The following is a 12,889-nucleotide window of genomic DNA, read 5'->3' as shown; positions in this document are numbered from 1 at the left end:
GACACATTATTACATACTTGTGGTATCTTTAAAGTGCAGGCACATGCCTCATAGGGTAGCTCATGCGTGTACTCTGAATGTATTGTAACCATATACCATTACAGAAAGAGTTCGATATCTGTGTAGCCCCCTATTTCACTGCCTCACACCCATATGCACGAACCCTTGCGTAATACGGGCATCTTACGTCGCGAGAGGGCTTCAACGTCCCCGCCGTGCCCCTTACCTCATAGGAGAAGAGCCCCTTTGAGGCTGGGATTCCCCTGGGGTGATTCAGCTAGTAATCAACCGTCATTCTCCACGTGACGCAAGTCTCGAGGACCAATTGTTCACTCAGACACCACTCTCAATTCATCTCTCTGTCCCTAATAGCAGTGCCTATTAGCAGCCCCCTTAACGCCCCTCTTGCCTCCTAAAGCTCTCCCTGGCGGAAGAGAAACCGCGATTGTGCTTGCCAGTGCGGCACCGAGTGCACAGCATGACCTTATATAGCCCTTCCCCAGGGCAAGTTAAGCGCCAAACCAAAGTAATCATAGGGTCTTGCTTATCCACCGACGATAGTAGGAGTAGTGGGCCTCGCTAACCCGTTCGCGATTAATTGGGCGTCGGGCCTCGCTAACCCGTTCGCGATTGATTGGGCGTCGGGTCTCGATTGCACCCCCGCGATTGATTGGGCGTCGGGTCTCGATTACCAACCCGCGATATTTTTGATTGAAGGACTCGGTTTACCGCCCACGGTAGTATCCGAGAGTTGACATGCCAATTGATTTAACACCGTCACGGTTGAGCGTATGGGATACCCGTGGCGGTTACGATGGCGGCCCACCAAGCTACGTATAGTTTCTGACGAATTCTGTCCACTACACACTTACGTACAGGGGGATGGAGGGGTGGGGGAGAGGCAGTTCCGTGCACACTTGAACTCGATTGCTCGCCAATGCTGAGGGCGAACCTATGACCCCCCCCCCATCGCCTAACACCTAGAGCTTGCTGGCTAGGACTTGGGGCCGGTGGTAAGGGGGGGAGGGGGGAGGGGGGAATGGTAGATGGTTGCAACCAGGTCCGGACATAATGATCCCTGTGGTAAGGTCACGTATGAATCGAGTGTGTGTGTTTGTGTGTGTGTGTGTGTGTGTGGGGGGGGGGGGGGCAGAGTGAACCAAACACATAGCTCGACTCGCTTGTGCTCACCCGGCTAGGGCTTACGGGTGGACCTAACGCCCCCCTCAGCCTCGGGGCTTAAGTTTGACCTAACTAGCCTCATGGTCGCCTCGCACAGTCTCACTGCCTATTGTAACGCCTTCATCTGTATGAGATTATATGAAGGGAAGGGGATGTCCTATCAAGGGCTAGCTGGATGGAATTGGATGGAGCTAACGAACTCTGAGATCGCTAGATAAGGCTGACGAGTCTTATGGCGAGGCCTTGCATTAGCTTGTTAGGTGGGGCTAGGGCGGATCTGAGGACCACTACAGCAACGCTGTTGAAGGTTAACTGGGGAAAGGGGGAGGGAAAAAAGAACCGCCTAGCTCGCTCGGAATTGGGACTAGAACGAGCCAGCAGCATTGATTGTTAACGCCTAATAACACATAATAACCTAGTCACATATGCAAGAATCTGACTGTGACTTTAGTTTGTGTATCTAATTGGCTGCCCCAGCCTGTATCTAGTCGATACAATAACGCATAATAGTACCCAGGCAGACAGTAAGGTAGGTAACACGCAAAGGCAGCCACCGCCACCTAATATAGGTAACATCAAGCTACAACTACCGATGTCACCACCGTGTAATGCCATTGCTACAACAATAAAACCCCCCCAAGTTAGCCGTAAATTAAGACTGTCCGTAAATTAAGACTGTCAATCACTGACTAGTTCCACGCGGTGCTGGTGTTGTTGACATGGTTGCTGTTATCCACGAAACTCGTCTATTTTGCTCGACTCTGTGCCAGCCTCAGTTACCTGTCCACGCTAAGATATATAGCATCCCACCAATTAATCAGCCGGAATCACCCGACATAAACGATAAAATAAGTTGAGCATATACTTCAGATACAGTAATCTGAACTAAGTTACCTTACTTACGTTAATACTCACGAAAAGCAGTTCTCAAAAGAGGAGCGAAGAACTCGATCAAATACACCTATAGTGTATAGCCGCCCCAACAAACCTTCTGTGTCAGTCTCAACAGAGCATGGGACAAAAACTCTCGCCGGCTATCTCTGCAGTTTGCTACACTACTAGCACATGTGCCCTGCTGTTGATGGTTGATTGCTGTGGTGAGATGTTTTTACCGACTTAGCCGCCTCCAACGCCGCTGAAATAGCTTCTAAAAAACCTCCAGGGGTAAGAACATGACCGGGACTAGTTAGCCTAGCGAAGATTTCTGTTTTGTACACCTCTTACACGGTAAAAACACGCCAAAATATCCCCGAATCCCGTGCTGAGTCATGAATTTACAGGAATTCAAGAGAGAGTGCAAACGTGCCACGGCTTGAATTGAAATGGGCCCCGGCGCCAGCGGTCATCATCGATTTTAACTTATGCTAAATTATGCTAATGTAGCATAAATATAGTACCAGAATGTGGGGAAGTTGATTGCCCCTACTTATGAGCCCCTGGCGCACCTATCCACAGGGTACCCGCAACATGTTAGACGATGTGCGCACCTATCCACAGGGCACCCGCAATATGTTAGATGATGTGCGCACCTATCGAGAAGGCAGCTGCAACAACATGCATATGAAGTGCGCACCTATCCACAGGAAACCCGCAACATGTTAAAGGGAGTGTACACCAAAAGGGGACTTGCGCGACGAAACACGTGAATTTTTGGGTGGCAAAGTAACGCGTGTTCAGTCTTTTAGCGGCAAAATAACAGCAACAAAAAGCTTATTGAGCGCTTACGAAAAAATACAAAATTCTTTTTTTTCGAAAAGGGTTTAGTTTAATAATAAAAAAAAATTCGTCGTTCTTTGTGGTGCGACAGACGGTTATTGTTTTGATTCTGATTCGGTTCTGATGTTTTGTTTGATATTTTGTTTTGGATTTGCCACCCAGAAAGGTCATGTGATATCTTAGCGAGTCCCATATTCACCAAGCCACCCGCAACGTGTAAGACGATGAGTGCACCTATCCATAGGAAACCCGCAACCTGTCAGATAAAGTGCGCACCTATCCACAGGGCAGCCACAACATGTTAGAGGAAGTGCGCACCTATCCACAGGGCACCCACAACATAACAGATGAAGCGCGCACATATCTACAGGAAACCCACAGCGTAACAGCGCGCAGCTATTGACAGGGGACCAACAACATGGGATTTAAAGTGACATTATTTTATTTTTAATTTCTACCACTCGCCCAATACTCTTCTTACAAATCTTGTGCAAGCAAACCTGAACTGAAAACTTAAGAACACAATATGGGCAAATTATCTTGCCAGAATTTAGGCATAGGCGCTATATCTCTTTTTGTTTGGGTTAAAGAAGATAATAGATGTTGGTGAGTGCTTTGAAGTTGTCTGTTTATGCGATGGCAAAAATACAATTTGATGATTGCTTGTCTAAAAATATTTTTATGTCATTGTACTTTAACTTTTACGATTAACTGATGCATTCTTGGAGGTTTCTGCTCCCTCTCTGAAAAACAAAACAGTGATTAATGTTAGAATTTAAGCCAACCAACCAAGTGTCTCATTCTATTCGAATGCGTGGTTTTACCGGTCTGTATTGGGAATGTGGATCAATAGAAAAAGGTTTTAACAAATCGGACTGCAATAACTTGGAAAGCACTGTTTATTTTGCATTCGCTGCTATACAGACTTGTTTTGTTTGCGCAAACTCATTTTAAATTAGAATAGCGCATAAGAGGTGCCCATTTTTGTGTAAATACATTTTTTTCAGATACAGGCACCAAGCGGCATCTCTATCAAAAACTCGTGTATTATCTTATCAGCGGTGATGTCTAACGACCGAAGATTAGATCGTTCTTCTCGTCACCAGGTCTACTTATAGATTCGCTTATCTCTATGTAACGGATCCTTAAGCAATCGTCAGCTCAGCTGTACCCAAACAAAGTACGCAACAAAGACTGTCGGTTTACAAAGGTTTCTTCTGGCGAGGCCTTTAAAAGCACGGAACATAATTAGTCCAGACTAAAGATAAGGCGGCGTTTTCATATCGTGACGATTATTGTAAACATTTAGTAAAAGACTATCAACTTATTCTCGCAGTCGAAAATCTCTCACGCGATTAGCTTATATCTTCTCCCTGCCCCTCTTCGGTAGTTTTGTGAAGGGTGGATCAGTCCATTCCTCTTGTAGAGGTTTGGGCGACACGCCTTTTTGTTCATATTAGATGTCGTTTCGTCAAGCCGCCTTCCTCTGGCGCCATCTTCAAGGAGACCTTTATTATAAAATATTTCTTTTTTGAACAGCCGACCATATGCTGACGAGTAACCAACATTCACCAAAACAATTTAAGACAATTAAGTATATTAATTATACGAAAAATCAGTCATTAAGATTGTGTTTGAGGCTCTAATAGTAGGATTACTAAAAAATAATATTTTTAAACCAGAATAAAAATCCCTGCGCAACTCCTAACTGTAGACTTGACACTGCCAAGAGCACGATTGAAATACATTGATTTCTTTCTAAACGAAAATCCACGCAGTGTATTGTATGAAAAATAAACAGAACTAAAAACATATGATTATTTGATTTAAAACTCCTGCAAAAACGCGTGGGTTTGTAATTCGAGTTTTAATTACTTACGCTCCAAACCATGTCTAATCAAGACTGAGTTATACTCCATTAAAACACATCAGTTGTGTAATTATGACCAATTTAACTGTTATCAGTTCCCGTCAAGCCGGAGAGCTCGAGGGATTGTGTTTTAGACATCATATGCTCGAAATAGTAGCAAAAACATGCCGGCTTAGACTTAGAATTCCATGTTTTGCTTTTTTAATATATAAACTCGTCCAAGTACTGTTGATAGAAAACAAGATAACCGCTGATTCGCCAGTCGAATGCGCCTGGGGTGCGAAGCAGATGCAAAAAGGCATTAACGCCTTCCCACATTAGCCAAAGCCAATCTGAAAAGTGTTCTTTCCCATAGTGAAAATGTAAGATAATTACAAATCCGACACCAGAGTGAAACAAATGGGCGCGCATTCAAAGGTAAAGCAAAAAAAAAAAAAATAATAATAATTATAACCTCAATAAAGAATAATAGTCATTCTGTCAATGTCTGATAAGAACAATTCGAGGTAAGATTTGAAAAAAAGATCAAGATATAAAGTAAAAAAGACATTCTTCCATACCCAGAAGTTCGCTTAAACTTTCCGCTTTCCGGCAAACCATGGTATAAAACCAGCCTCGTTGTGCCCAGAAGGGGGGGCCTTGTTAGCGTCCGCGTCATTCTCTGTGTTTATTTCTTTGAGTCTATTGACTGTTCGTTTCCCGGAGAACCAAGGAATAAACCCTTGCTCTCCCGCTCCCTTGCTTGGCGGTACCAGGTCATTTTGGACCGCTGCTTTGGTTGTGTCCCTCTTGCCTGAAAACCATGGGATGAAACCAGCCTCCCCTTCGCCATTGCCGGGCGGTGCATTGTCATTTTGTAGTGCATTTTTTGGTTCGAATTCCCTTTTGCCTGAAAACCAAGGAATGAAACCAGCCTCCCCTTCGCCATTGCCGGGCGGTGCATTGTCATTTTGTAGTGCATTTTTTGGTTCGAATTCCCTCTTGCCTGAAAACCATGGAATGAATCCAGCCTCCCCTTCGCCATTGCCGGGCGGCGCATTGTCATTTTGTAGAACAATTTTCGGTATCAACTCCCTCTTGCCCGAAAACCAAGGAATGAAACCAGCCTCCCCTTCTTCATTGCCGGGCGGTGCGTTGTCATTTTTCAGGGCATTTTTTGGGTTAAATTCTCTCTTGCCTGAAAACCATGGGATGAAACCGGCTTCTCCCTCTCCCGTGCTTGGTGGCGCGTTTTCGACTTCTTTGATCGGTACTTTAGGTATTTTCCCATTTGCTAGACCTGAACAAAGAATGAATGCTAACGCGGTAACCCAATGCAAAAAATAGTTACTCATTTCTAAGTAGAGGCGAGGGTAGTGTCTCGCGTCCAACGCTATAAGGTAATGGCTTTTACGAGGCATGTGCTGGGCCACTTATAGGCCATGTTAAGCTGAGCGTCGAGTTCCCGGATTTCCGGGTAGTGATAATTTTAACCGCTAGGGACAATGATCTCATTGGGGGCTTTGTTTTCACTTATCAAAGTGAAGGGTTTCAATCAAATGTTAGATTGTTTAGTTAGGCGCGCGCACTTGAAATATTGCCCGGTTTTGAAGCTCACTTTTACCGTAAAAGATCTGCCAATTTATGACACACCATCCACGCCATAAATTAAACATTATTAATCGAGAACATTCGAATATTAAAAACATTCGAGGCGTGTGCGTTCGCCCCTGTTTTCTCCTCAAGTTTCGGAAGAGGAAAATATATTTTAAAAAGAGTTTAAAACGTGAACTACTTTAACACCACTCTTCGCTGATAAAAAAGCTATTACGTAGACCCTTTGTTTGTGTAACTGAGTAAGTATATTGTTATAACAAGAGTGGGGGCTTGGATATAAGGAAGATTTCCTGTAATACGAATCTGCCCCATAACACCCGAACTTCCCGGTTCCCGCATCGACACATGACATAAAACAAAATTGTTTTTGTCATTTTAGCTGGCATTAATTTTATGGTCTCAAACATATACTTCTCCCAATAACCCTTAAGCAATAAATATTTACTATAAACACTGACAAAGTTCCGGAAGAATTTCCCGTAAGGAACAAAAAGCTGATTAAAAATCTACTTGTTCATGGGTATAATTTCGAGCACATTCAAAGATTCAATGGGTTTCTCATTTACTCCATGTCAGGACTTCTTCCGACACAGATCTAGTCCCAGACATAATCCCTTTTGAAATAAATCGCCTAAATTCTATTACCGACACTTTTAGTAATGATTTTAATATGAGAAGTGGATTGCACCAGGTTTTTAATTCACCTGGTGGGCTTGACGTGTTCTGACAGAGTTCCTTCCTTGCCACGCTGCGCGCTTTCCCACTTTGTCATTTGCGAGATGTTAGCGATATCTCTCGCCCATTCTGATAGCACACACTCTATTATCTTCGAGTTTCTTTTGATGTGTTGAGTAATACATTATCTCTAATTAGAATTTGTCAGCATTTCATTTGTAACAAATACTTTATTATCATAATTACAGCATCTAGTTTTCTTAACTCATTTAATTAATGTTGAGTCGGTTAATTGAATTTACAGAATTTACAATTGTATTCTATAGAATCTCGAAAAAGATGAACTTAAACGCAGCAAAGGTGTACGGGAGGAATTACTAAGACGCTTACGCTTGATATGATGTCCTTTTTGGGAAGCAATTTCCGTGAAACAAGAAATAAATCACTTTTCAACTGCCTTATTGTTTTCAAAATGTCATGCCGTCAAAAGCTTTTTTCTTATGTTTTTTTTTTCTTACCAGAAACTGAAAAACATCTTTTTTTAAAACAGTTGTAGTTGCCGTTAATTTAAATTAAGGTTTTTTTTTTAATTTCTACGAAAATAGCATTTTCCTTTTAAAAGATTCGAGCAAACTGCAATGTTGTTAATTGGACAGAATTTTACCATTTTTTTCATAGATCAACATTTTTCGTTTGGCCTACACACTCAGGAAACACTAGAGTGAGTTTATCCGGAGTTGGTTGCTTGAGTTTTTAATTCTAAGCGGATTTACAAACAAACACAATAAAAAAAGAACATTTGTTTTCTTACTATACTTACGAAAATAAACAGAAATTTTTATATCTAACAGTTCAGTTTAAGTTTTAAATGACTTGATTTCAGTAGTAATAAAATTTTGATTGTGTTTTGAGCCACGAAACGCAACAGGTGCAAACGGGGATAACTCATGGAAAAGAGGGAGCAATCACGTAGCACGCAATGGAAAAGCGGGAAAATCATACGAGGAAATCATCAATGCTAATTACTCATAATAGAGCCGCAATTTAGAACACAATAAGATATACAAAGATAACAATTGATATAGGATATAGGACTAACAAAAAATATTGAAGTGATAATTCCAGAAAGAAACTCTAACGTTTTCCGTATCAAAGTTTCGTTGTAGAGCAATTAAGGAAATGATGAAAATTAAGCCTCGATTATTTTCATTAAATATTTTATTAGTTGTTTTTTATATTTGTTCTATATGCTTGATTAGTGGTTTGATTTCCTTTTCTGCTATTTTTTCTGAGATGTTTTTTTTTATGTTCATAAAGTTCGCATTTCCTACCAAAATATTTTCTGCGCTTTCTCTAAATAAGAGTATTTGCACCAAGAGTTCTTTTTAAGCAGGTAATAAGTTTCCTTTCTTTCACTAATTTTTCACTTATTCTAGATTTCTTTTATTTCTTTAACTTTATTTCATTTATTTTAATTTGTGGTTTCCTTCAGCTTGCCGGTTTTAATATAATACTGTACCGATAATGTTCAGTTCACCCCTCTCGCCGTGTTTCTATCAGTTTCCCAACCCTGCATCTGTTCAAGACAAAGGAATCCCGCCATTCGCTTCTTCATGACCATATAAGGACATATGCCCATATAGGTCTTTATCCCTTAAGATCCTCCCAAAGATTACCCTGAGTGCCTGCTAGCAGAAGTTAAACCTTCTCGCGTACTAACCGAGAAAAGAAAGGTGCAGGCCTTTCAATCTCGTTCCTTGAGCCCGCGAAAGCCTACGTTCAAAATTTCTATATAGCGCAATCCGAGTGGATGCACTGGCGCGGTCATTCAAAGAAGCTTTAAAGTTGAAAAATTTGGCTTGAAATGAAAAAAAATGACTATTTTCATTAGGAGACATTTTAGACATCAAATACAGGAACATAAACAATAACAATATATGAAAACAGCAAAAAAAAAATCAGCATTGTTTTTCTTTACTCGGCAGCTCTCCTGGGAGGGTAAAACCTCTGTATGCTAGGGAAGCCAACCATACAGCGGTTGATGACTTGCTTTAATTAAACGCTACAATTGGGGTATCTTTCTTTGCAGAGCTTTCTGTGTCGCTCGTTTACTTTTTCTGCGAAGGAGCGTCTCTCTTGTGGTGTTTTATTATGTCCTTATTTTGACAAATTTACACTGAAACACTCTTTTGTTAGCGGGACTTTTATTCTTCCACTCAAGATATCTTTCTTTGTGATTACTTAATTGTTCTTAAACAGGTTCTTGACAACTTCTTTCCCTACTTTGCTACAAATAACTTATCCCGGATATTGAACGCTATAATTGGGATTTCTAGACCTTAGACTTTGTCTACCTTTACTCGTCTCCGTTACAAACAGTCTGTTTCCAATGACTTGTCCACCGTTATACTAACTGATTGTCAAGCTATGGCTAATTGGCGGATCAGAAAAGGAACAACATTTGGGCACCGGCGCGTGATGAGTAAGCGTTCAGGGGGGGGGGGGGGGGGTGCTCGGGGAATGAAAATACCTCAACTTGTGCCTAGAAAAAAAGCAACTTTACCATCATTTCCAAGTCTCGAAATAATAGCCAAAGAAGATATATAATACCACGATCAAGGCCTTAATTTTCCCGTTGTCAAGTCCATAGTACATATTTTTCCTGTTCAATAGTTCATTTGATTCCTCTTTCTGTCTTTCGACTATTCGTGTTCCTGTTTTATGTTTTGGGATATTGCGTCAAATTGTCAGCGAAGGAGATTTTAGATGACATTAGATGGCAGAAATCAATAATAGTAGTTAAACTTTCCTAAGAAGATATTAGATGCCAGAAATTGATAATAGTAGTCAAACTTTCCTAAGAAGATATTAGATGGCAGAAATTGTTAATAGTACACTCTCTTTTTTTATATAAAAACGTCTAATTTTCAGTTGAGGCTGGGCCGTTTTTATTTTTTGAGCATTTAAAGGCTGAACATGTTCTTAACGATGTTATTAAAATTTAGTGTATAGAAATATACAATACCCATTGAATATTAGGAAAAGAATAAAACAAATGATCAATAGCAATAATATATAAGGTTGTTGATGTGAGCACAATTTGATTCTGCCTGTTTTAGAACAAATCAGGACTAAAAATTAAAACAATTCCGACTATCTGAGCCTCGGCATGTTCTTAAAATTTGGAGAAATCTCAGGCTGGGCGCTCTTATAAAAATGTTTTTTATAAAAAAAAGATGGTAGTCAAAATTTCCTACGAAGATATTATGGGAAATCAATAATAGTAGTCAAACTTTCCTAAAAGATATTAGATTGGAGAAATCAAAAACAGATACAAAAAACGGTAAACCCAACTATTTCTAGCCTGCGTTGCAACACCTCTATTAGAGACACCGAATCAGCTAGCTTAGCTGCTTCGATATCAAATGGATCATTATCCGTTTTATGGCCATAGTCGCATTAAGCATTATGATTTACCTTCCATTTTCCTCTCACGTGAGCATTTTGAATGTTCTGTTAGGTTTTGTAAAAAGGGTAAAATTTTCTAAAGAACATCTAAAGACACGCAACCCCTCAACCCTACCATTGTTTGCTAAATACATGTGCGTCATGCGTGGGTTTCCTGTCCCTGGATTATGACGTGGGGCCTTGGGTACGAGAGTTATGAAAGAATAGGACAAGGAAGAGGAAGGAAGAGAAATGAGCGTAGGACAAAGCGGTAATACAGAGCATGCATTTCTCTATACTACTCTAGGTAGAATTGTAGTTTTTCCTCGACAAACAACGCCAGTGACAAAGAGAAAGTGATGGTGCCTTGAAAAGCTAACAAAGCCACATATCGACATCTTTAAAAAAAATATAGATTAGGTTTATGTCAAAACGCCTGTGGACCTCTCGGAAGGATAACGTATAACTTTCGACTAGAAAAAAAACTAGCGCTCGTTTTTTTGGTGGCATAGAAGCCGTCAAAAGCGTACCCTAATAATCCAAGTTAATAAGATTATCCTTCCAGGCGAGAATCTTTTGTCTTCTATGTCGCCTTATTCCTTTTTTTCGACCAGCTGTCTGTTAGTGAACCCATGAATCCACCAGCACAACGTTAAATCAAACCTCCCCGTTAATTATCGTGAAAATATCTTTTATTTTTTGGTGACAAAACGCTACGAAACATAATTGACAATATTGTACTGGTTTCAAATTGAGACATCTTGAAAGTGTGAGCATTAAAAGACTGAGGAGTGCGAGTATGCTGAAGATGACAAACAAAGCCATCGTGTTCGCTATGCTGATGCTCCTGTTGACGCACACTTACACGGAAGCGGGCCATTGGGGCTCCAGACGTAGGGCAAAACCGAACGGACTCACACGATATCTACTGACGCAAAGAAACCACTCGGACGTGAGAAGAAGTATCTCCTTGGGAAGAAAACTCCAGAATACAATAGACAAAACGGTTAGTATGAATACTTTAGTGAAAATTGTTGACTAAGATTACCAAACATAGCACAGGTGTCGGCATAATAGTTCGTGATTTTTTCGCTTTGACATGGATATTTTCCCCCCTTATTTGAGATTTAGTCTCAACCTCCTTACTGTGCTTTGTAATTGTTTTATACTATCTGCATGGAATTTTTGCATTACGTTTTTGCATGGAATTTTCGCGATAGTCTGAATAGGTTACATATACTTTCTGTCTTATAAGATTGAAATCAATTTTTGTAAAAAATACCATTCCAGAGCTTGAGGTTGTTTTAATCGTCTAGAAACTTTTCCTATTGTAATGTGAAGGCAGATGGTTAGCTATGTAGCGCGCTGTATAAATTATGAAAAGTTAGAAGTATGAAGCGCGCACTGGTTTATAGATTTACTTCTTTTTTTTTTTGTAATCGGCAGATTTCACTGCAACAACAATAAAAGCACATATTTAAACAAGACAGGAATAACACAGCTAAATAACTTAATTTATCAAAGTTTAAGGGATCATTTATATCATGTGTCGTTCTTACTTAATTTTTATCATGCTGAATATCAATAAAAACGATAGCTAACTGGCCTACTGAATCTGTAGTTGCAGGCCCAGTGGCTGGAGCTCGTGAAACAAGCTGCAAGTCGGAGATCGGCCCTTCTCTCTCCCCCATGAATGAGCTTCAAAGATGTACCAGGGGTTGCCCCCCCCCCCCCCTAATATTTTCAAAATAACCAGTTGGTGCATGACTGTGCCCCCTATTTTTTAAGTTTCTGTATCGCCCCCCCCTCCCCCCAATATTGAGGCTACAGCTACAGCTATGAACTATGTTTTTTTTCCTGTTCGAGTTAGACTTGAACTTAAATGAAGATGACTTGCTCATCTGACAGGAACATTTATCAGTATTCAGAAGTAGTGTGAACTACCTGAAAAAGACAAAAGAAAAGACCTGTATAAAGAAAATCTGGTGCGACATTATGCGTGCAACATGATGGGTTATTCCAAATTGTTCATTTGGAAAACAGTTCTTATCTCATTTTTCTTGAATCTTAAAATCGTCAATATGCGAAATTTTGCAAAATCTTTCTCCGCTGGCGACTTGCTCACACACAGAGGATATCACGGTCACACACGAAGGATATCACAATCACACACAGAGGATATCACGGTCACACACAGAGAATATTACGGTCATACACAGAGGATATCACGGTCACACACGGAGGGTATCACGGTCATACACGGAGGATATCACGGTCACACAAAGAGGACATCACGGTCACACACGGAGGATATCACAGTCACACACGAAGGATATCACGGTTACACACAGAGGATATTACGGTCACACAAAAAGGATATCACGGTCACACACGGAGGATATC

At 40.7% G+C, this 12,889-nt stretch overlaps 1 protein-coding gene and 1 long non-coding RNA gene across 3 annotated transcripts; one reads left to right on the top strand and one right to left on the bottom strand.

Annotated features, from left to right (window-relative positions):
- Positions 1-3,322: 3,322 nt before the first annotated feature.
- LOC5519610 lies at positions 3,323-6,177 on the bottom strand. Of its 2 annotated transcripts, XM_032364599.2 has the most exons (3): positions 5,658-6,177; positions 5,329-5,561; positions 3,323-3,641 (listed from the first exon to the last, which is right to left on the bottom strand). In XM_032364599.2, exons 1-2 carry the CDS (start codon positions 6,166-6,168, stop codon positions 5,341-5,343), a joined length of 732 nt encoding a protein of 243 aa, XP_032220490.1. In that variant the 5' UTR covers positions 6,169-6,177; the 3' UTR covers positions 3,323-3,641; positions 5,329-5,340. The 2 variants fall into 2 exon arrangements, with proteins under 2 accessions (XP_032220490.1, XP_048582935.1); XM_048726978.1 differs by having other exon boundaries at positions 5,329-6,174.
- A 4,763-nt stretch (positions 6,178-10,940) lies between these two features.
- On the top strand, positions 10,941-12,528 carry LOC116603429. The gene is made up of 2 exons (XR_004290606.2): positions 10,941-11,492; positions 12,108-12,528. It is a non-coding gene; the product is annotated as an uncharacterized LOC116603429 (long non-coding RNA).
- Positions 12,529-12,889: the final 361 nt, after the last annotated feature.

This window comes from Nematostella vectensis, chromosome 4 (genome assembly GCF_932526225.1).
Source record: "Nematostella vectensis chromosome 4, jaNemVect1.1, whole genome shotgun sequence".
NCBI lineage: Eukaryota > Metazoa > Cnidaria > Anthozoa > Actiniaria > Edwardsiidae > Nematostella > Nematostella vectensis.
Note: the sequence above shows the minus strand (reverse complement) of the source record. Positions and strands in the feature narration are given on the sequence as shown.